The sequence below is a fragment of the Lagenorhynchus albirostris genome, chromosome 16 (genome assembly GCF_949774975.1).
Source record: "Lagenorhynchus albirostris chromosome 16, mLagAlb1.1, whole genome shotgun sequence".
Taxonomy (NCBI): domain Eukaryota; kingdom Metazoa; phylum Chordata; class Mammalia; order Artiodactyla; family Delphinidae; genus Lagenorhynchus; species Lagenorhynchus albirostris.
Window position 1 is genome coordinate 58,866,692 of NC_083110.1, and position 25,021 is coordinate 58,891,712.

The following is a 25,021-nucleotide window of genomic DNA, read 5'->3' on the forward strand; positions in this document are numbered from 1 at the left end:
ATTTAAAGTCTGGGTTGATGAGAGTAATGCAGCACCTATACCGAAATGTAGTGGCTTACACTGCAATAGAAATGCATTTCAAAAATAAAAAGTCTGTGTGTGCTAGCATCAGCCCAGCGTGTAGAGTTCTGCTTTTAATTACAAGCTGTGTCTTCTTGAACTTAACCTCTTCAGGCCTGGATGTCTTCATCTGGATAAATTCTAACCAGTGTTGAAAAGTGTCGAGGTAAATATCTTAAAAAACCTCAATAACATTACGTTTCCACGGTAAATAGCACTGTTTCACATTACAGTTACCAGAGTTTGCATCCGCTGCCTTAAGAGGCAAAATGAACAGTATATACGCATTACGAAACAAGTTCAATCAAGAAGAACCTGTCCGCACCCGAACACGCACAGACGCACACACACACAACCCTATAATGGTTACTAATCACTGCAGAGCACTGCACTTAACAATGCATCCTCAAAATAACGGCCCAAAGCCGGGAAAACACTACGTCTGACATCCAACTCCACCTATGGCCTTTATTTTTATTTTTTTATTTTTCCTACTGCCTTTAAAAGCTAAGGCCTACCGAAGTAAAAGCCCCCAAACGTCATGCTTACAACTAATGGTTTAGGCCTCAGATTTGCATCTCACTCTCGGCTCTCGAGGGCTTCGGCGTAACCCAGGAAGAGGAAAGGAATAGACTGCCACCGGACAGTTGGCCCCTGACTTGGGAGCCATTGGGAAACAACTAGCACGTTTTTTTGCGGCGGCCTGCAATTCGGTGTGAGCTTTCCAGGAAGTGCTGCAAACGACGAAAACTGGCATGTGGGCTTTCAGTTGGCAATTTCTGGTGGTTCTTGCTACAACGCTGTCAACCTTGCATCCTAACACAGCGGCTAGCTAGTTCCTCGGGGTTGACCGGGAACGCGCAAGGGGTGGGGAGGTTCATTAACAGGGCGGAAAGGCAGGCTTCGGGTGCGGACGGGAGGAGGCCAGGTGTCGGCCGTAAAATATAAGCACAACTGAGTAAAGAGGCGTCCGTCCGAGGCGGCACGGGGGCTGCCACCAGCGTGAGGGAAAAGCGGGGCACCGGGCCGGAAAGCGGCGAGGCGAGGGGCCGCGTTCCGAGGGTAAGGCGGCTCCCAGCGAGCCCAAGGCCAGGAAACAATGGCGCGAGCGTGACGTGGGGCTGGGGGCGTCGCCGCGGCGCGGAGCAAGGCGCTGCTCCGAGGCGGGGGCTACCTGGCGCTGGAGGCGTGCGGGGTCCGCGAGCTTGCAGGCGGGCGCCCGGACGCGCGGGGCCTGAGGGGCGTAGCGGCCGGGTAGGGCAGTGGCGGGGGCAGGAGGGGGGCCCTGGCCCAGGTCGCGCGCTCCACCGCTCACCCTCCCTCGCTCCTTCGCCCGCCCGCTCCTTCCCCTCCCGCCCGCGGGTCCCGCCGCACTCACCGGCCCCACCGCACGGCAGCAAACCCAGAGCGCAACTGCCGCAGCCGCCCGGGCGCGCGCCCTCCCAGCCCCCACCGCCCCGGCACCGCCCCCGGCTCGCGCCCGGCCAGGGACCAGCGCGCTGTTCCGTCCCCCAGCTCCGCCGCAGAACCCGGCCTCCGCGACGCTCCCTGGCCGCGCTGCGGGAGTGGAACCGCGAGGCGGGCCTGCGTCTCGGTCCCTTGCGTGGGTCTGGGGATCTTCAAACAACAAAACATTGCCCGCTGCTGAGCTATGGGGTGACGCACGTTGACAACCCTTCCATGTCCTTTAGGTCTCCATCCCTGGGCCTTCTGCAGGGCTCTGGACTACCTCACTTACACTCCTACGCTTTCTCTTAGGGGGTTGGGGGCAACCGTTTTCCCGGCCACAGAATCTTACAGTCGAACGGACCTCAAAAACCCTCTGGTCCAGACTCCCATACCACGCCTGAATCCCAATGATGACTGAAAGTACCGGCTTTGGAGTTTGTCAGAAAGGGTTGGAACCCCAGTTCCACAACACGCCAACTGTGTCACTTTGGGTGATACACCTGACTTCATCATACCTAGTTCCCTCATCTTCAATATAGGGATGGATAACAACAGTACCTACCTCATGGGGTGGTGACAGGATGAAATAAGATAACAGAGGTAAGATCCTCGGCACAGTCCTGGCACATGGCACTCAAGAAATGTTCATTATTATATCAACTCCCACCCACCCACCACCAACTTGCACCTGAAAGATGACTCCTCAGTGACAGAAAGCCACTATTTCCAGAGCAATGCATTCCTTAGTCTCGGCAGCTCTGACTAGCCAGAAGGTGTTTCTTAAGCGTCCACTCTCTAGCCCAAGTCCTATCCCTTGGAGCCTCAGAGAACAAACAGGTCTAATCTCTCTCCCACCTTCCACTTTTCAGATACTTGAAGACTTCTGCCCAAGGTCTTCTCTCTTCCAGACCAGTATCTCCCATTCCTTCCATTGTTTCTCCTTTGTCCTCGTTTTGAGGGTCTTTGTCCTCATTCTTTTCACGCACCTACTCGGTCTGATTGTGGTTACTTTAGAGTACATTGCCCAAGACTGAACCAAATGTTTGTGGTACCATCAGAGCAGAGCAGGACTGTAGCTTCCTCCTTGTACTGCCTTGCATTCAAGCAATAAAGTTCTTGGTACCTGCACTACTGACTCATTGAACTTACAGTCAGCTAAACCTCCAAGACTTTTTAATACGTGCTCTGCTGGAGCATTTCGACCCTCTCGTGTTTTTGAGCCAACTTCAGGTCGGCTGAGGACAGGGCTTGGGGCTCTCACCTACTAGATTTTTCAAGGATATGTGGGGAGAAGAAATAGGAGTTGTAAGGTAGTCTGACACTACCTTTAAACCAAGGGCACATGGAAAAAGGCCAGAGTTTGTGTCTAAAGACCATGGCACTAAGCAAATAGAAAAAATATATATATGCAATGTGATCTCATCTGAGCAAAAACTGTGCATGCACACACACACACAAGACTAGAAATATGTAAATAAGTATGTTCATAGTGGTTTTCTTTCAGCGATAAGACTTGGGGTGGTTTCTTTTGTTCTTTATACTTTTTCACAAATTTCCCAGATTTTCTACATTGTTTATATTACTTTTTTTTTTTTTCGAGGTACGTGGGCCTCTCACTGTTGTGGCCTCTCCTGTTGCGGAGCACAGGCTCCGGACGCGCAGGCTCAGCGGCCATGGCTCACAGGCCCAGCCGCTCTGCGGCATGTGGGATCTTCCCAGACCGGGGCACGAACCCGTGTCCCCTGCATCGGCAGGTGGACTCTAAACCACTGCGCCACCAGGGAAGCCCTGTTTATATTACTTTTATAATCAAGAACTTTGTTTCCAAAAGAAAGAAACCAGAAAATTTTTTTTTTAATCAGAGAGATGAAATAACTTGAAAAAAATGGGAAAAAATGTTAAGAGAGAACAGACTAGGAGAAAACATTTGTAATATATAAAACAAAAGATTTGTATGTGGAACATATAAAGGACTCAACAAATCAATAAGAAAAAAATTCACTAGAAAAATGGGCAAATGTAAATAGGCAGTTCACAGAAAAAAATATATAAATTGCCAATAAGAATACAAAAAGATGCCCAACCTCAGTAGTAACCAGGGAAATGGAAATTAAAACAGAAACTGGCAACAATTTTCAAGCTTCATGATATCAAAAGAATGTAACTTGTTACAGCCATTTAGAGGGCAATTGGACAACATCTATTAAATCCGTGTCTCAGCAATGCCACTTCTAGTTATCTACTATAACTCCATGTTATGAAGGTATGTACAAGGATAATTACTATGATACTGCTAATAAAGAAAATTTGGAATCAGCCATAATGCCCAGCAATAGGGGAATGGCTAAATAAAATGTAGAATACTCATAAAATGGAATTCTGTAGAGAATTTTAAATAAATGATCTTGATCTATGTATGTTAATATAGATCTATCTCAAAAGCATATTGTTCTTTTTTATTTTTATTTATTTTAATTTTTTTAACATCTTTATTGGGGTATAATTGCTTTACAATGGTGTGTTAGTTTCTGCTTTATAACAAAGTGAATCAGTTATACATATACATATGTTCCCATATCTCTTCCCTCTTGCATCTCCCTCCCTCCCACCCTCCCTATCCCACCCCTCCAGGCGGTCACAAAGCACGGAGCTGATCTCCCTGTGCTATCAAAAGCATATTGTTGAATGAAAACAGCAAATTGCAGCATGAGATTGATTGACTGATTTGATATTTTTAAAAAACTCTCCCCCAAAATGAATAACTTTAGTTTAATCATGAAAAATCATCAGACAAGCCCAAATTGAGGGATATTCTACAAAATACCTGACCTGGACTCTTCAAAAGTGTTAAGGTCATGAAAGCCAAGAAAAGACTGAGAATTATTACAGATTGAAGGAGACTAAGGAGACAAGACAACTAAACACAACATGGGATCCTGGATTGGATCCTGGAAAAGAAAAGGGACATTAGTGGGAAAACTGGTGACGTTCTAATAAAGTCTATAGTTTAGTTAATAGTATTGTTCCAATGTTAACTTCTTCGTTTCGATGACTGAACTGGAGTTATGTAAGCTGGTAGCGCTAGGACAGGCTGAGTGAAAGGTACACTGAAACTTTCTGTACTATCTTTGTAACTCTTTTGTAAATCTTAAATTATTTCAAAATAAAAAGTTAATATAAAACACAGAAATATCATTATTTCTTATCCTCCCTGCTATAGACAATATTTGTGTCCCCTCTAATTTCATATGCTGAAACCTCATCCCCAATGTGATGGTATCTGAAGATGGGCCTTTGGGAGGTAATTAGGTCGTGAGGGCAGAGCTCTCATAAATGGAATTAGTGTCCTTATAAAAGAGATCCCAGAGAGCTGCCCACTCCATTCTGCCCTGTGAGGACACAGCAAGAAGACAGCTGTCTCTGAACCAGGAAGTGGGCCTTCACCAAACACTGAATCTGCTAATACCTTGCTTTTGGGCTTCCCAGACTCTAGAACTGTGAGAAATAAATTTATATTATTTATAGACCACCCAGTCCCTGGTATCCTGTTATAGCAGCCTGAACTAAGACAATTACATATTAAGTTTGTAAAAGATTTTCAAAACAGATTGTAAGGCTACCTACCAAACTCTTTTATCAGAGGTTATCTTTAAGACAGGGATAAAGGACCAAGATTGTGGATAATGTTCAAAGGGGGTATTAGCTTTAGTTTTAATGTTTTAGAAGATAAATGTACTCATGCATTGCTTTTTTAAAAAAAATAATAAATTTATTTATTTTGGTGGTATTGGGTCTTTGTTGCTGCGCGTGGGCTTTCTCTAGTTGCGGCGGGCGGGGGCTACTCTTCGTTGAGGTACGCGGGCTTCTCATTGCGGTGGCTTCTCATTGCGGTGGCTTCTCTTGTTGCGAAGCATGGGCTCTAGGCGCACGGGCTTCAGTAGTTGTGGCGTGCGGGCTCAGTGGTTGTAGCGCACAGGCTTAGTTGCTCCATGGCATGTGGGATCTTCCCGGACCAGGGCTCGAACCCGTGTCCCCTGCACTGGCAGGCAGATTCTTAACCACTGCGCCACCAGGGAAGTCCCATGCATTGCTTTTTTAATCAAAAATTAATTTTACAAATGCAAAAGGACAAGATACCTGGTCTCATGACTTTCAGGAGTAAGACAAGCCATGCCAACTACGAAACAACCTTCTAACAGAGGGTTGGGGAGCCTGAGGAAGCAATGAAGAGCCTTAAGTGGCTTGCTTGGTGTCTCTGACTTGACATTGGCAGAAGGGCCCAGGCAGTACTTGGCAAGAAAGGCCATCCCACTGTGGCCTTGGATGGCTTCTCACCAAACTTCCTGCCCAAGCACCCACATGGCTACCCTACCCCTCTGATTAACACAATTTCCCCCTAGAATACCATAAACTCTGAGTCACCCAGAATGTGAGCTGCGTTTACAGGTCACTCATCAGTTTTCTGCTTCTTGGCAGAATCCCTTAGAGAAACGCAAGCATTGCTCAATACCCTGCCCTATGGCCTAGAAACAGCCTGCCCCCAGATCCTTCTCCCAGGAAGTATTCAGTCATAGCTCCAATCAGCCACCTTGGAAGTCTCCTCTCTTTTTCATCCATCTTTCTCTAACAGCATAGGGTCAGCACTTACTGTGATAATGCATTATTCGAGGAGACAATCAGAAAACATTTAGTCCAGTTAGAAACATCTAGTCCAATTTGAGAAACAGGACATCCATGTAAGACTTAGGAGCACCTACATGTCTTCAAAAATGTGCACTGAACTCCTTCCATATGCCTAACACTGATCAATAAAGACATGAGTTTCTGCCCTCATGTACGTTTCTGACTGCCTGGAAAGATGGACTTTAAACAAACAAATAATTATTTTACTACAATTAGTAAGTGCTGTGCAGGAAAAGTAAAAGATGCTTTGAGGGAGAACAAAATAGGGGCTCGGCTTTGGGGTAGGGAGAGGGTCAGGAACATCTCAGCTGAGCCCTGAAGGATGAATAGGACTTTTTTAAGTAAAAAAAAAAAGTGAGAGAGGGGCTTACTTGGAAGAGTAGAGAATCCCTGAAAAGGGGACCAGTTGGCACAAAGGCCCTGAAGTAGGGATGAGCCTTGTATTATCTGCAAAATGATCAGAAGCCTAGAGGGAAAGGGGGAACATGGCAAAAAATAGTCCGTAAGGAGGCAGAACCAGACCTCACAGGGCACTATAGACCATATAAATCATCTGCAGCCTTATCTTAAGTGCAATGGAGAGTACTTGACAGCATAAAGCAGAGAAGTGGCAGAGATCAGGTCTGCAGTTCAAATGAATGGAATGTAACCAACCGATCAACTGCCTCATATACTCATGAAAATTAATTCATTTGAATCAAGCAAAGATCTCTGAGGTGCCTGTTGGAAACTTCCACTGGGTGTTTACAACATGAGAGAGATAAGATCTGCAACCTCTATCACAATTGTTCTATTTATCAAACATCTACCAGGTAGTAAATACTGGAAATCTAAATTGATCCCCCGGGGCTTCCCTGGTGGCACAGTGGTTAAGAATCCGCCTGCCAATGCAGGGAACATGGGTTCAAGCCCTGGTCTGGGAAGATCCCACATGCCGCAGAGCAACTAAGCCTGTGCGCCACAACTACTGAGCCTGTGCTCTAGAGCCCATGAGCCACAACTACTGAGTCCATGTGCCACAACTACTGAAGCCCGTCCACCTAGAGCCCATGCTCCGCAACAAGAGAAGCCACAGCAATGAGAAGCCCGCGCACTGCAACGAAAAGTAGCCCCCGCTTGCCGCAACTACAGAAAGCCCGCGCACAGCAATGAAGACCCAACGCAGCCAAAAATAAATAAATAAATAAATAAATTGATTCCCCACCCACACTTTACCCCAGAGTTGCTGAATATCTATTTAGGAAATTAAACCCTTGGGTAAAAGATGAAGGCAGGTCGTTATAAGCCCCATGCCAGATTAGTGGTCCCGAAAAACTTCCGAGTTTCAGAATAGATGGATTCCTGAGGAGACAGAAGAGTTAGAATCGAATATACAGAGATATTACTTCATACCTACTTTAAGGAAGAAAAAAAAAGGAGGTAAGTGTTGGCAAGGATGTAGAGAAACTGGAATCCTCCTGCATTGCTGGTAGGAAAGTAAAATGGTGCAGCCTCTGTGGTGGTTCCTCAAAAAGCTAAATATAGAATTACCATATGACCCAGCAATTCTATTTCTGGGTATATTCCCCAAAGAACTGAAAACAGGGATTCAAACGGACACTCATATGCCAAGGTTCATAGTAGCATCATTCATAGTAGCCAAAAGGTGGTATCAACCCAAATGGCCATCAACACATAAATGGATAAACGAAGTATGGTACATCCATACAATGGACTATTACTCAGCCATACAAATAAATGAAGTTGTGGTACTGCTACAACATGGATAAACCTTGAAAACATTATGCCAGGTGAAATAAGCCAGACACAAAAGGACAAATATTATATGATACTACTTTTGTGAAGTACCTAAAACAGACAAATTCATAGAGACAGAAAGTAGATCAGAGGTTACCAGAGACTGGGGCAGTGGGGAGGAATGGGGAGTTATTGCTTAATGGGTCCAGAATTTCTGTTTGTGATGATGAAAAAAGTGTTGAAACAGGCAGTGGTGATGGTTGCACAACACTGTGAATGTACTCATGCCACTAAGTTGTACACTTAAAAATGGCTAAAATGGCAAATTTTCTGTTATATATATTTTACCACAGTAAAAAAAATTCAAGGGAGGGTGGGCTGGAAGTTTGGGGTTAGCAGGTGCAAACAATTACATATAGAATGGATAAACAACAAGGTCCTACTATATAGCACAGGGAACTATATACAATATCCTAAGATAAACCATAATGGAAAAGAAAAAAAATAAGTGTTTATTACACAGATAAAAAAATTTTTTTAAATAAAATGGAAAAAAAGTCAAAAAAAATTAAAAGAAATCAAATACATAAATAGGACCATTTCCTCCATGTTCACTGAGCTCCTTCCAAATTGCCACTTTTCAGTTGCTGGTCCCCATGTCCCTCCATAAAAGCTCTTTTTACATTTGGACTCTATTCATCCTTTCGGCCTTAGCTCAAATGTAACTCAGAGAGGGCTTCCCAATCTCCCTACCCCAGTATTCTTTCATGTTGCCCATACCTTCCCATCCCACAATTGCAATTAAATAAATATTTGTGTGATTATGTCTTTAATATCTGCCTTTTCATTAGGTTGTAAGCTCCAGAGGAGCAGGGACAGTCTTGTCCACTGTGTCTGTCTCATCCCCTGAGAGAGGATACAGCACCTAGCCCAGGGTCTGGCACATCGGGGATTCCACATATATTTTTACATAAATTAATTAATAACTAAATGAATGTGTGGTAGGATTGTTTTTAATTTTAATGCCTTTCACAATGCTTTGAGTTTGATTAAATTATTTAAAAACAAAAAAAAAGTACATCAGGGCTTATATCCCTGTGTTCTACCTTGCGAAGTCGTCAGCAGTCTCTTGGAGCAGGAACCTGAGTGAGACAGTAGTACAATTCGTTTCCAGGTAGATCTGCTACAACACCAACCATTCCAGTCTTGGTCTCTAAGTGATAAGTTGTTGGGCTTACGATGGAACCGCTCTTCACTGTGGGACCAGACCTGCCAGCCCCCTGTAGAGCATTTCACGTGTTCAGGTTAAGCAGCATCTATATTAGGACCAAAAAGTAAGGCATACTAATGTCAGAATGAGAAAGAGCGTTCACTCGTTTATTGGGAAAGCCACTTCTTTGATAAGCCTAGGTAAGTTTAGGCTTTATGCCATTAGTCAATGAAAGCACTTCCTACCTCAATGTCCCCATCTTAGCACTCTGCATCAACTTCAGTAAACAACATTCTGTGCTAAAAGGAAGCTAGACACATATAATTAATTTTGAGACAAGAAATACAAAAAGAAACTGATTTAATGAATTTGTCTTCTGGATGTGGACACCTGTGGGAACTGAAAGGCGTGATAATACAGGAAGAAGCACACAACTCACAACAGCTTTTATATAAACAAATTTTGTCCCATAGATCATTATTCTCTCAGCCCACAATCTAATCTTCTTTCTTTTTACTTTTTTACGTGTTACATATAAAATGCATAAGCCAGAGAGTACAAAGCAAACAAGCAACTGTAGACATTAGGAGATTTTTTTGACCATAAGTAACAGAAAACCCAGTTAAAACAGGATTAAACAATAAAAAAATCCAGAGGTATTGTGGACTCCAGGGTACAAGATTTAGTCACTGACATTGCCACAAGGAACAGGTTTCATTTCTCTGTCCTGCAACCTTCAGGATTGCCTTCATCCTAAAACATGTCCCCCTCATTGCTTGTAGGATGGCTACAAGTATCCTTGTTTGTGTCAACAAAAGATTCTAAGTCCTTCCCTTCAACTGCACTGGGATGAATTAGGATACATGCAGACCCCCAGGACCAATAATCATTGCCGAGGAAGGATCATACACTGATTAATCAGATTTGTCCCTGGGTTTTGGGGATGGAGAGGATATCTGAGCAAAACTGGGATTTTTGACAGGGAGAAGCGGTGGGGAATGGATGCTAGGTAGGCAGTCAGGAGTGTTCACTACAACTAGCAAATCAGAATTTGCCCACACCTTGAGTTACAAGTATTGCAGTAGTATTAGAGAAATATAAAACACTTTGAATTTCACACATCCACTAATCCACTTGTTCTTAACTCATGTAAGGGATAAGAACACATTCTCATCAGCAACAGTGGCTCATGACAGCAGTGATTCTTGGAAAAATCAGGAAGCCTGTGTGGTGTTCTTTATGTATACGTGATAGTCCCACCTTCCTAGAGAAAGAATGGTATCTCTCCATCATATTAGAGGCCCAGTTCTGCATCTTAGCCATCCTCTCCAGTCCTGGGTTCATATCGAAACCTGCTTGGGTCCCACCCTAGTCCTTCCCAGTGATATTGAACAGCACTTCACCCGTTTGGGAAATTTATTTTGGGAGTCCCAAAGTATATTTTGACATGACTAGTTCTGTGAGATGTTACTAGCTGTTCCTTGGGGAAAAAAAAAAGTTCCATTCTTGCAGAAATCATGAAAGGATTATTTAAACTCTTAGCACTTGCAAAACTTGGGCATTTGTCATTATCAATTCCTGGGACAGCACATCTACTTTGCCTTTTGAAGATTGGGCCTTTGTAAGCAAGAAAGTGACTCTGGTTTTCACAGCAAAGAGGTGAGGCCTCATCCAAGGATATACAACAAGGGTTTGTATAGGGACTTGTAACAGGGATGCATTATTTTCTTCAATCAGTGGTTCTTAAACTACAATCAAGAATAAGGGTTGGGCTTCCCTGGTGGCACAGTGGTTAAGGATTCGCCTGCCAATGCAGGGGACACGGGATTGAGCCCTGGTCTGGGAAGATTCCACATGTCGTGGAGCAACTAAGCCTGTGTGCCACAACTACTGAGCTTGTGCTCTAGAGCCCATGAGCCACAACTACTGAGCCCGTACACCATAACGACTGAAACCACGCACCACATCTACTGAAGCCTGCACACCTAGAGCCTGTGCTCTGAAGCAAGAGAAGCCACCGCAATGAGAAGCCCGTGCACCGCAACGAAGAGTAGCCCCTACTCGATGCAACTAGAGAAAGCCCGTGCACAGCAACAAAGACCCAACACAGCCAAAAATAAAATAAATAAATTGAAAGAAAAAAAAAGAATAGGGGTTGCCTTTCAAAAAGGCAGACTCCAGATCTCATCCCAATCTCTGGCTGTGCAGCCTGGGAATTCATATTTAAACGAACTCTCCAGGTAATTCTGATACAGGTGGTCCATGTGTTCTCTGAAATTGCTATCTACCTACCACATGCCTGCCTGTGACAGTAATCAATGTTGCCACAGCAGCAGCCAGTCTGAGCCACCTCCTGCTGCCTGCTGCCTGGGCAACAACTGACTTTTTGGGTCTCTTCCTTCTCTGCTAGTCCAAGGAGCCACTGTGAACAGCAGTTTTTCAATACTGTGGAAATTATTCAACTGACCCAAACAAAGAAACTGACTCATACTTGTACGATCAGGGATTACAAACTATGTCACCTCACCTTCAGAGCACCAGTCTTTTAATCCCCTTTCTTGGCTCCACTTCAGATGTCAGATACTAGCCCTCAATGATTACATTTCATTGGCATGAAGAGGGTGCAGTCCCTGAGACCCACACAGTTTTCCAAGCCTGCCACAAACTGGGGTCCTCCCTTATCTGGCATCTGTAGCACTCTTGTAACAAGTGTCCTATTGGGTTAAAAGTAAATAAATCTCTCATTTGAGTGACGGATAGTTGAGTTCATTACTTTTACTTTCAGCAAACCCAAAACAATTATTTTCAACTAATTTTTTGGTCAGATGCTAACTATCTGAAAGAAAACCCATGCTAATAGAAGAGAGAATAGGTTAAGTACTAGGATCTGTATCTAATCCCTTAGCAGGTGTGGTAAACAGAATAATGGCCTAATCCCTAGAACCTGTGACTGTGTCGCAATTATAGAGCAAAGGAGAATTAAGGTAGCAGATGGAATTAAGTTTTGCTAATCAGCTGACCTTAAATAGGGAGTACATGCCGCAGGGCAACTAAGCCCAGGCACCACAACTACTGAGCTCTCGGGCCTCTAGTAGAAAGCCCATGTGCTGCAAATTACAGAGCCCACATGCCACAAATACAGAGTCCATGCACCCTGGAGGCTACATGCCACAACTAGAGAAGAGAAAACCAGTATTCCACAACTAGAGAGAAGCCCACGCACCACAACGAAGGATCCAGCGTCCCTCAACAAAGACCCCCGCGTGTGCAACTAAGACCCGACGCAGCCAAAAATAAATAAGATAAATAAATAATAAATAAATCTTCAAAAGAAAATAAATGTAGAAGAGGGAAGGACAAGAGTCAGTGTCAGTGATGCGATGTGACAAAGAGTTAGCCGGCCATTGCTAGCTATGAAGATGGAAGGGGACCATGAGCCAAGGAATACCTGCAGCCTCTAGAAGCTGAAGAAGGCGAGGAGACTGATTTTCTCCAAGAGCCTCCGGAAGGAACGTAGGAACATAGCTGGATAAGATCTTGATTTTAATCCGCTGAAACCCGATTCAGACTTCTCTGATCTCCAGAATTTAGATAATACTTTTGTGTTGCTTTAAGCCACGAAATTTGTGATAATTAGTTATATCAGCAATAGGAAACTAGTACACAGGGAATTAGGAATGAAGACAGAAACAGATACAGACTAGAGAGTCAAATAAATGTGGGCCTCCTTGCTCAGTGCATACTATAATACCTTTTCTCTAGTGGTGGTCCAGGGGAAACCCTTCATCCTATGAGTTTTCCAGGAGCCCTGCCTTTGAACCAGATAACCTGATTCAGAGAACCTGCAGTATTTAAAAATATATATTTTTTTTATGAGTTAAATTCATGTACATTTCTTTTTTTGTCCCTTCAATGTTGGTATTTCATTTGCTTTTCCCTTTTTTTTCCTGAAGCATAACATAAACGTATATATATGCAGAAAAATGCACAAACCATTTTCACTTATGTAACCACCACCCAAATCAAGATATAAAATATAACCAGAAGCTTCAAAACTCATCTCATGCCCCCTTCCATGCACTATGTCGCCTCCCACCTCATACAGTATACATGCCTTTGTGTCTGGCTTCTTTCACTTATTAGTATAGTAGTAAGGTGCATCCACATGTAGCAATTGTTCATCTATTTTCATTGCTCTATAGTATTGCACTGTGTAAATATAAAATGATTCACCCATTTTTTTTCAATTCATCCACTTTTTTAAGAGGAAAATCGTGGATTCAAAGTGGTTTCACCCCCTTCCAGATTTTTCAGACTCTTTACCCGCTAATAAGTAACTGTAAATCACAAAGCAAGGATGAAACAACCTGGGTTTCCCAAATGTATTTGACCATGAAACTTTTTTTTTCCTACAAAGCATCTTACAAGACTAATATTTTGTAGGACACACTCCAGGAAACCATGGTCTGGAGCAATGGTTTTCAAACTGTGCTCCTCAAAGCTCTAAGTTCCCAGATAGTGACTCAATACTGCATAAGGGATCAGAGTAAGATCAACTGGATCCCCACTTCTGCTTCAACACACCCTCCACTTGTATCTGCTTTAAGAAGGGATTTCACATAGATGGGGTGTATGTGTATATGTATTAACTACCCATGTGTCTATGATTGAGAAAAGTGTTTGGTTGCTTTAAAAAATGTGTTTGAGGGGCTTCCCTGGTGGTGCAGTGGTTGAGAGTCCGCCTGCTGATGCCGGGGACACAGGTTCGTGCCCCGGTCCGGGAAGATCCCACATGCTGCGGAGCGGCTAGGCCCGTGAGCCATGGCCGCAGAGCCTGTGCATCCGGAGCCTGTGCTCTGCAACAGGAGAGGCCATGGCAGTGAGAGGCCCGCGTACTGCAAAAAAAAAAAAAAAAAAAAAGTGTTTGAAAACCACATGTCTAAGCTCTAGGGGACCTCTCAGAAGGCCTTTGCACAGACCCAGGTTCCAAGCCACAAGGACTTCCTGACCTTATCCAAAGTTCACTGCTTTCACAGTTGCTTACTTGCCAGGCTCTGTCCAAGAGCCATCTGCCCACTGCTTCTGCCAGTGGTGTTGTGGAAGGGCTCAAAAGAGATCACTGACAGCTGCTCAATACAGATCAGGCAGCTTAGTCCACAGGCAGCTTCTGGCTATGGAGTCAGAGGCTGAAAATAGATCATTACATGCCACAAAAGTCTGAAATTGCTTCTAACCAGGCAGCATGGTTTAGGGATTAAGAGCATGGACTCCAGAGCCAAACCCCCTGGCTTAGACTTCTGGCTCTGCTGCTAAGTAGCTGTGACCTTGGGCAAGTTTCTCAATGCCCTCACATTTCAGTTTCCTCATCTTTAAAATGGAAGTGAAGATAATAATAGCATGTACCTCAAAGGCTTGATGAGGATGAAATGAGATCATGTTTGTGCAGCACTTGAGACTGGGCTGGGCACCTAGGAGGCACGATGTAAATGTCTGTTAAATAAAACCAAAGTGGTTCTGCGAACTTATAGGTGGCAAAGCCCAATTCCAGGCATTTTACTGTTCAATTTTTACCACCGCCCTCGAGGTGAGGCGCTCTCTGTGGCCCCCCACGCCCCTGAAGAGTTGAGATCACATGGCCCTCCAAAATGGCGAGTGTTACCAAACTCAGGATTCCTTGGATCAATAACATTTCAAAAGCAATTTTGGGAATTCACGTAGGGTGGCTGTTTTAACTATGCCATTCAGGACATTAAAATAAACTGCTATCTACCATTACCACTATTTTATGAAAGGTAATTTTAAGACCAAAAAAAGTAAGGAAGACATAATCTCAGGAAAAAAAGACGGGGCTTTAAATTAAATTGAGCTTAGTTAAAAAAAAAAAATCACTACCCTGTTCTGGTTTTTCCATTTCATCTTGAGCCAGTGGCCAAGGGCCAACCCCTGTCTGTGACCCAGCATTTGCATTTGACTAACAGTGCTCTACAGGCCCTTGTGAGTGTCCCTGAACACATGGGCCATTATAACTAAACACCTCCCTGAGTGTCCAAGCCTCAAAGCTAGTACTGAACACCCCAAACTGCAGAACTGAAGGCATTTGCTAATGATCCCATTTAACACTGCTATGCTCAGAGGCGAGGGATCACAGGGGAATTGGGCAGAGTTATGTCAGTTGTTCGCGGTAGCATTTGATGGGGCCTTTTAGAACCACAGCTCCAACTCCAAGGAGCCAAGAAAGACTGAGCTACCTGGGTGTTTTAGATAAAACCTCAGTCTTTCCACCTGTGTTTCATTGCTCTCACACCACTACCACACTCACAACACTTCTGACACCACAGGTGTGGGGTTTTCCCCCACGCCAAGCAATTCTCTGTGACACACCAGGGTGTTCTACAATTTAACTCAATCCTGACACTATCTACTAGAGACAGCGTCAGATCCCACAGGTTAAGGGCTCAGTTCCACGAGACTGCCCCCTCCCTCCATCCCCACAACCAAGATTCAGATGCCAATCACAAGTAGTAGGCCACCAGGATACCCACATCTTCTGTCTGACTTGGCTACAAATTGGAGGTTCCCATGATGTCTTCCTCCTTGGATTCAATTATTTGCTAGGGTAGCTCACAGAACTCAGAGACACACTTACTTACATTTACCAATTTATTAAAGGATACAGATGAACAGCCAGATGAAGAGATACATAAGGTGAGGTCTGGGAGGGTCCGAGCACAGAAGCTTCTGTCCCAGTGAATGCGGGGTGTATCACCCTCCTAGTACTTGCATGTGTTCACCAAACTGGGAGCTCCCTGAGCTCCATACCTTTGGGATTTTTATGGAGACTTCATCACATAGGCATAGCTGGTCATTAACTCCACTACCAGCTCTTCTCCCTTCTTGAGGGAATGAGAGGCAGGGCTGAAAATTCCAAGCTCCTACTCATGGCTTGGTCTTTCCAGCTAGGTCATCCAGTCAGGTCATCCAGGAGCCACTCAGGACCCCACCCAGAGTCGCCTCATTAGAACAAAAAGCACTCCCATCACCCAGGAAACTCCAAGGGTTTCGGGAGCTCTGTGCCAGGAACCAGAAGAGACCAATATGTGTTTTCTATTATCTCACACTGGGTGTGCAGACATAGTGAGAGAGGCCAGCTTGGGGAGTCAGGACACAGGGGCTGTCATGCTGGTCCTGCTGCTAACCCAACCGTGTAATTTTTGGTGAAGTCCTCAACCATTTAGAGACTTGTTTTTCTCTTCTACAAAATGGGGGCAGTAATGCCTGCTTTGTATTTCTCAAGGTTGTTCTGGGAATCATATAAGTAATGGCTGTGAATGTGGTGTTAAAGCACCCTAAAGGAATGCATGTTTGTGACCCTCAGCCTCCACCCCCTTCTAGTCAGGGCCCCAAGTTTCCCCACTAAGTTTATACCAAGGATCTTTCCCTCCAGCCTGACAAGGACTCCATCCACAGTACAACATTGCAGGGTAGACTCCAGGGCCTTGGTTTAGAGCAGTGGGGTAAGGAGAAGCCAATTTTTTTCCTTCTCAGAGTTCTGGTCCCCCAGGTCACTCCAGGATGGAGGGAGCTGCTAAGTATAAACACTCAGGAATCCACAAATACTCTTGGAATTCCAGCTTAGTGAGCCTGTTCAGTAATGCTTCCTGCTAAACTAACAAAGAGTGATAGCAGAAGAATGCTGGGAGACATTCCATCCCCTGGCCTCCAAAGAATCCTGGCAGCTCCACTTGTTATATCAACGTGTTATATCTGGAAGAAACTTTAGATCAGTCGTTCTTAATTCTGGCTAAACATTAGAATCACCAGGGGAGCTTTTAAAAGATACCCTTGCCCGGCTGTACCTCACACCAATTAAATCAGCATATTTGGGAGAGGGACCTAGACATCAGTATTTTTAAAGCTCCCCAGATGATTGCAATGTGCAGCCTAGTTTGAGAACCACTGCTATAGAGGATCCAGGTCAAACACCTCACTTTACAGAAGGAAAAACTGAGGCCCTGGGAGTTTAAGAATTTTGTCGGAAGTCATACAACTGATTAGAGCTTGAGATATCAATTCAACAAGTTGATGATAATAACAGCTCTTTCTTTGCTGAGCTTTTACTCTGGGCCAGAGTAAGCACCAAGCACCTTACAAATATAATGTCAATAAATCCTAATGATTTTATGAGAAAATTGAGACCCAGGGAGTTTAACTAGTTTTCTCAAGGTCAAAACAACTGAACAGTGGCAGAGATTCCAGTTCAATTGTTCAACTAAGTTTGAGCAGCACGCAGATGACAAGACAGGGATAGGGCCCTGCCCTTAAGGAATTTACAGTCTACCTGGAGGGACAGGACACAGGTGAGCCAACATTTAAAACACATTCTGATAAGTGTTACAGTAAAAGTCAACAATGGAAAGACAAGGAAGGCACCTAACTCTGGGAAAAGTCAAAGAAGTCTACTTAGAGGAGGAGGTATTGAAGAAGTCTTAAAAGGTGAATGAAAGGTAGTTTAGTGAAAAACGAAGAGGGAGAGAAAGTGGAACCAGCCAGTGTAAAGAATGGTGAATGCTCAGAGCTATGCAGTAATTCATAGTGACTTGATAAGTATATTTGGGTGGAGCTATTGCCAAGAGGTGAGATTGAAGAAGTACAGAGACTAGATCATTAAGGAGTTTAAAAGAGGGAACCATAGCAGGATTATAAACGGACAGTGGAAGGATATAAATGTATGTATTTAAAAGGTTATTGGAGGATATGATACCAAAATCACAGGCAACAAAAGAAAAAACAGATAAAGTGGACTACATCAAAATTGAAAACTTCTGAAATCAAAGTACACTCTTAACAGAGAAAAAGAGCAACTCATGCAATGGGACAACAAAAAACAATCTGATTCAAAAATGGGCAAAGGACTTGAATCGATCTCTCTCCAAAAAAGATATACAAATGGCCAATAGGCACATGAAAACATGTTCAACATCACTAATCATTAGGGAAATTCAAACCAAAACCACAATGAGGTATCACCTCATAGCCAGTAGGATGGCTATAATCAAAAAAATAGAAAATAATAAGTGTTGATGAGAACGTGGAAAAATTGAACACTTGTGTACTGCTGATGGGAGTGTAAAATGGTGCAGCTGCCGTGGAAGACAGTAGGGCAGTTCCTCAAAAAAGTAAAAATAGAATTACCATATGGTCCAGCAATTCCACTTCTGGGCATGTACCTAAAGGAATTAAATGCAGGGTCTCGGGCTTCCCTGGTGGCGCAGTGGTTGAGAGTCTGCCTGCCGATGCAGGGGACACAGGTTCGTGCCCCGGTCCGGGAAGATCCCACATGCCGCGGAGCGGCTGGGCCTGTGAGCCATGGCCGCTGAGCCTGCGCGTCCGGAGCCTGTGCTCCGCAACGGGAGAGGCCACAACAGTGAGAGGCCCGCATACCGCAATAAATAAATAAATAAATAAATAAAATAAAAGCAGGGTCTCAAAGAGATATTTGTCTACTCATGTTTATAGCAACATTATTCATAATAGCTGAAAGGTAAAAGCAACCCAAGTGACGAACGAATAAATAATCAAAATGTGGTGTATATATATACAATGGAACGTTATTCAGCCTTAAAAAGGAAGAAAATTCTGGTACATGTTACAAGGTGGAACCTTATTGTGGTAAGTGAAATAAACCACCCACAAAAGGACAAATACTGTATGAAGTACCTAGAGTAGACAAATTTACAGAGACAGAAAGTAGAATTATGGTTACCAGGAAGGAGCCAGGGAGATGGGTAACGGAGGGTACAGAGTTTCAGTTTGGGAAGATGAAAAAGTTTTAGAGGTGGATGGTGGTAGTGATTTCATAACAATGTGAATATACTTGATGCCACTTAACTGTATGGGTTAAAATGGTAAATTTTATGTTATGTGGATTTTACCACAAAAAAATTATGGCAATAGCATTAAAAGATTAGCAGGTGAAAACTCAATGAGGAGACCAGTTAAAAAGCTAATGCCCAGGGGCAAAGAACCCAATAAGAGCCTGATAATGTAAGACAGTGGCAGGGGAGACGTAGGGGACAGACACTAGAGATCTCTAGGAGGTGAGTGGCTAGCTGGATGGGGCGTCAGGAAGAATGAGGAGCCCCAAAACGCTACTCCCAAAGTCCTGACCTGAGGGAGTGATGAACAGTGGTGTCCATCACCAAGACAAGGCCCACAGAGTTGGTGGGGGAGGAACAGGTTTCTGAGAAGGTGGTGAGTTCAGCTTTGAACAAGCTGCGTTTGAAGTACCTGGAGAATATCCAGGTGGCAATATCTTAAAGGAATCAGATACACTACAAATTGATCTCAGAAGGTTGGATATTTTTTTAAGTATGATAATAGTATTATGGTTATTTTTTAAAGTTTGTATCTTTTGTAGAAAATATGGCTGAATGGGGCAGGGCTGGCCATGGGGCAATGGTTGTTAGGGCTGAGGCATGGTACACAGAGATTCTTTATGCAATTCTGTCTACTCTGGGGACCAGTCAAAAATCACCATAATAAAAAGTTTAAAAAACAATCATAGCCCTGCTCGCCATTCCCGTAATGGCTGCTTCCTTGAAGGTGCTGTCACATGGAACCTCTTAGCCTCAGCATCCTGAACTGATAGAATTAAACAAATACCACTTTCTTTGAAACCTTCAGCCTTTAAGAACCAGTCACCTCAAGATCTCAACATCATAATCTCAGTTTCAACACAATTGTTCCTAGTTCTCTTTTCATTGCTTTTGGTGCTGCCTGTTGTTGAAGCAGTAGAAGCCGGAGATGCAATCGCTCTCTTGCTCGGTGTGGTTCTCAGCATTACAGGCATTTGTGCTTGTTTGGGGGTGTATGCACGGAAGAGAAATGGACGGATGAGACTTTGAAGGGCCTCCTGAATCAAACCTTGCCCTGAAAACCTTTGTGCTATTGAGGTTCAGAACTGAGTTTTGGTCACTGAAAGTTCCCAAGAAACAGTAAATAGGGTAGTTCATAGTCTTGGTTATTTCCCTATAAATAGGAACAAATTGATATACTATGTTAAATGGAAAACAAAACGTTTTCTTCACAACAAATAATGCACTGAAAAATGCCTTAGAAAGAGGGTCAAAGAAGTGAGATGGCTGAACTTTGCATATTTCATAGTTTCAGAATTCTCAATAGGAAGAAGAAAACTCTTGCCCAGAATCCTGGGAAATTGCCTCTGTTTAAGTTATAATCACTGCCTCCTGCATCATTGAGGAGTCTTTTCTCCATATTTTTAATGGATTTTTGTGTTGTTATCTCCCAAGTTAATATTGTACCTAGATATTAAATACAGTTGGTCAAAAATTAAAACTTATGTCTTTGGGCTTCCCTGGTGGCGCAGTGGTTGAGAGTCCACCTGCCGATGCAGGGGACACGGGTTTGTGCCCCGGTCCGGGAAGATCCCACATGCCGCGGAGTGGCTGGGCCCGTGCGCCATGGCCGCTGAGCCTGCGTGTGCGGAGCCTGTGCTCCGCAACGGGAGAGGCCACAACAGTGAGAGGCCCACGTACTGCCAAAAAAAAAAAAAAAAAAAAAAAACCAAATCTCTTTGTGGGGGAAACGTTTAGAAAATGTATTCGATGTATCTAACGTTGAAATGGAGAAAAGATTTAATGTAAAAAAAATACTTTATATTGACATTGAAATGGAGAAGAGATTTAATGTTTAACAAAACCAAAAAAATCTTTATATTAACTGGTAACATCTCCATGGTGAGAAGTACTATATATCAAATATAAACCCATTAGTTAAGTTAAAAAAATAATAATAATAAAGAGAGATGTAAACCTATAGGGCAGAGATAAAGACATTATTTTATTATTAACAATAATAATACAAAGGACTACCATTTAGGGAGTCTCTACTCTGTGGCAGGCACTTTGCTGAGCCCTTTGCATGCCTATGTTGTACTTTTCATGACAACTCTCATTTTACTAAAGTTCTGATGTCTTGCATACCAAGTGGCAAGCTTCAGATTATATGAGGTATATCAGAGGGAACGAATAAAACAAGAAGCTAGAAGGGCTAAACAAGGAAAGGTATGGACTGCTGACGTCTGAGAATAGGAAAAGGACCCCATAAAGACAGTGGTAGGTAGAGTGCTTTGCAAACCGAGGAAGAACAGAGATTCAAGAAGAAAGGAGTGGCTCCTTGTGTCAAATACCACACAAAGTGCAGGCAAAATAGCAACTAAAAACTGCTCAGTGAATTTTACAGTTAGGAGGCTGGGAGTACCTGGGGTCTTGGAAAGAACCACTAGAATGGTGGGGACAGAAACTGGGTTGGGAATGAGTGGGTAGCAAATTAGGCCTACTCTTGATAAGCTATGCTGTGAAGGGAACTTGAAAGATTGGTGTGATATTGTGATTTATAATAAGAAATATATATTTGGTCTTCATATGTTTCTGGCAGAGCTTCTAAAGCCCTTGGAATTTCCTAAGTGATGAAAGTGATAAAGATGTCTTTTGTTAATGAGGTCTCTTGGACCACACCTAAGAATGGGGCTGGCTGCCAGGAGGATCAACCATGTTTTTAGAGGGGTGGAAACTTTCCACGCCCCTGACCTCTGGGGATGGGAGAGGGGCTGGAGGTTGAATCAATCACCAATGGCCAGTGATTTAATCAATCACGCGTATACAATGAAGCCTCCATAAAAACCCAAAAGGATGGGGTTTAGAGCACTTCCAGGTTGGTGAACATCTCTTTCTATCTGGCTATCCATGAATTATATCCTTTTAAAATAAACGGGTGATCTAATAAGTAAAATGTGTCTCTGAGTTCTGTGAGCCACTCTAGCAAATTAATCAAACCCAAGGAAGGAGGGGGTCATGGGAACCTCTGACTTACAGCCAGTTGGACAGAAGCACAGGGCACAACCTGGGCTTTCGATTGGCATCTGAAGGTGGGTGGGCAGTCTTGTGGGACTGAGCCCTTAACCTGTGGGATCTGATGCTATCTCTGGGTAGATAGGGTTGGAACTGAGTTGAATTGGAGGACACCAGCAAGAATTGCTTTGTGGTGTGGGGAAACCTCCACACAATCAGAACTGGTCCCAGACCTTAACTGACTAATAGCTAGAGGAAGGTAGCCACAAAGGTGAGAGGAGCTTGACTGTGTTGATGTGTGGTAGGAAAACAGCAGGGGAGAGACTGAAGATGGAGGAAAGGGAGGTGACTACACGATGCAGTGCTGAGGGATCGGGAGGGATGCAGTCCAGCGCCCAGACGAGGGATTGCCTGGGATGGGAGGAGGGGCACCTCCCTGTGGAAGGGGAAGAAGAAAGGAGGCTACTTGTGGGTTGGGGCTTAGGAAAGAGATCAGGGAGTCATGATGTCAGAGAGCAGGTGAACTGGGAGTGGGGGAAGTGAGTAAGCTGAAGACAAGGAAGGTTTGGCCAGAGACTGGCATGGTGGCATTTCTGAGCTGAAGCAGTCATGACAAGGTCCGGGGTGTGCCTGGCTGAGGTGGCAGGTATGGCACTAGAGTTAAAAGGTCAAGAATTATGAGCTGGATGACCCTGAGGAACAGATCTGAAGTGGAGAAAAAGTCCGGTGAGTTCTATCCTCAAAGCGATCAGGAGAGAGCAGTTCCTTGGCTTAAGACAGAATCACATTTTGAAATTTAAAAAAAATAGTAATTCTAAGTCTTAACTCATGGCTAATCTAAACAGCTCTTGCCAAAACGTAAATCTGTAGCTTCCTCAAGAGTAGACCAAATATTTAGACCAAGAAACAGACTGAAACTGTGAAGCAGGAAACCTGCACGATTAATCCTGACTCTGTCAGTTACAAAATGGGTTAAATATAACTTTCTGAGTTAGACTGGAGCCTGGTCTCCATTCATTCACATTCATTTAGCTAACATGCTTTCTGTCTGCCAGGTACTTTGCTAGGTCTCGGGAATTCAAAAACGAATTATCTATGGTCTTTATGGAACTCACAAACAAGCAGAGGAACCAACCCTGACAGTATGAAAATTCTAGGGCAGAGGTAGGTAGAAAGTGTAGTGGGGTTGTGTGAGCACAAAGAAAGGAACCTAGATTTGGGGTGAAGGAGCACAAAAGAGCTAACGTGAGATAAACCTTAAAGAAGGAGCAGAGTGCACCAGCCTGGGAAGGATAGGAAGGGCATTCTAGGAAGAGGAACAGCATGAGAAAGGGCACTGAGGGCCCAGATAGTCATGAAATAACAATCTGGTTTGGCAGAGCAGTAGTTCTTAAATGGCAGTCTGCACAAGAATCAGCCTCGGTATCATTAAAAAGCAGGTTCCCAGGCCCCGGGAGCAATGGATCTGGTAGGCCTAGGAATCTGCATTTTTAAAAACAAGTGTGCTCGGGCTTCCCTGGTGGCACAGTGGTTGAGAATCCGCCTGCCAATGCAGGGGACACGGGTTCAAGCCCTGGTCCGGGAAGATCCCACATGCCGCAGAGCAACTAAGCCCGTGCGCCACAACTACTGAGCCTGCGCTCTAGAGCCCGTGAGCCACAACTACTGAGCCCGCGAGCTACCAACTACTGAAGCCAGCACTCCTAGAGCCCGTGCTCCACAACAAGAGAAGCCATGACGATGAGAAGCTCGCGCACAGCAATGAAGAGCAGCCCCCGCTCACCGCAATTAAAGAAAGCCCGCGTGCGGCAACGAAGACCCAACATAGCCAAAAATAAATAAATAAATTTATTTTTAAAAAAAACAAGAAAACAAGTGTCCTCGATGCTTCTGAGGACAGTTCATGCTGCAAAACCCTGGGCTAAACGAAATTGAGCTATTTGTAATGAGGTGGATGGACCTAGAGTCTGTCATACAGAGTGAGGTAAGTCAGAAAGAGAAAGACAAATACCATATGCTAACACATATATATGGAATTTAAGGGAAAAAAATGTCATGAAGAACCTAGGGGTAAGACAGGAATAAAGACACAGACCTACTAGAGAATGGACTTGAGGATATGGGGAGGGGGAAGGGTAAGCTGTGACAAAGTGAGAGAGAGGCATGGGCATATATACACTACCAAACGTAAGGTAGATAGCTAGTGGGAAGCAGCCGCATAGCACAGGGAGATCAGCTTGGTGCTTTGTGACCACCTAGAGGGGTGGGATAGGGAGGGTGGGAGGGAGGGAGACCCAAGAGGGAAGAGATATGGGAACATATGTATATGTATAACTGATTCACTTTGTTATAAAGCAGAAACTAACACCATTGTAAAGCAATTATACTCCAATAAAGATGTAAAAAAACCCTGGGCTATAGTACAGGGTACCTGGTGGGATGAAGGAGTGGGGGTTGTGATGAGGCAGAAATTTTGGTCAGGACCACATTGTGCTAAGGATGACAGCTCAATTTACAAGCAGTGAGGCATCTTTTGGGAGTGCCCTGATGACACCTGTTCTAGAAATCCCAGTCTGGAGATGGCACTGACAAGAGCCTGCAGAGAAGGAGGGTTCCGTATCCAGACAAAACATGAAGGGCTTCTTCAAGGGAAAGTACATTATTTAGAGATGAAACCATAACGAGGACCCTGGTCCTACCACCCACTTATTAGCTGGGGGTGGCCAGGACATCCTCGGGCTCCTAGGAGACAAAACCTCCCCTCAGGAGACCTACAGTAACAGCCACGGTGGCCCACATAGTGTGCACAGGCCTACGCAGAATCCAGGCTGCGGGACACTCCCTGTGGTTCTGAGGCCTGTGCTGAGTCACCTCTCACTGCAACAATCTTCTCAGAGCCCCTGGGATCTTGCTTCACATGGTGCTGCTTGGATTCCCCTTGGTTTCCAGCCCAAGGAAGGAGAAAGAATAAATATCAGCCAAAGGTGTTGCTAAGGCTAGGCACCCAGAGCCC

General features: G+C 44.2%; 2 protein-coding genes across 4 annotated transcripts in view; one reads left to right on the forward strand and one right to left on the reverse strand.

Moving 5' to 3' along the window:
* Window positions 1–9,261, reverse strand: part of NT5C2 (5'-nucleotidase, cytosolic II) — a 111,366-nt gene extending 102,105 nt beyond the window's left edge. For 2 of the 3 annotated variants that reach the window (XM_060125618.1, XM_060125615.1), the window contains exon 1: window positions 9,036–9,261. The gene's annotated coding sequence lies outside the window, so the exon portion shown is untranslated. Of the gene's footprint in view, window positions 1–1,438; window positions 1,493–9,035 lie in introns of those variants that run through there. The other variant, XM_060125616.1, reaches the window with a different exon arrangement.
* Window positions 9,262–18,920: 9,659 nt separating this feature from the next.
* Window positions 18,921–20,103, forward strand: LOC132506943 (small integral membrane protein 30-like). Its single transcript, XM_060125769.1, has 2 exons — window positions 18,921–18,984; window positions 19,823–20,103. The coding sequence occupies exons 1-2, from the start codon at window positions 18,921–18,923 to the stop codon at window positions 20,041–20,043; spliced, it is 285 nt and encodes a 94-aa protein (XP_059981752.1). The 3' UTR covers window positions 20,044–20,103.
* The last annotated feature ends 4,918 nt before the right edge of the window (window positions 20,104–25,021 follow it).

Excerpts from the sequence above, each read along its gene's own strand:
- LOC132506943 (XM_060125769.1), top strand. The coding sequence starts at position 18,921 with ATGGGTAACGGAGGGTACAGAGTTTCAGTTTGGGAAGATGAAAAAGTT. Across the intron at positions 18,985-19,822 it reads AGTTTTAGAGGTGGATGGTG|CCTTTAAGAACCAGTCACCT; the intron begins GTAGTGATTTCA and ends TGAAACCTTCAG.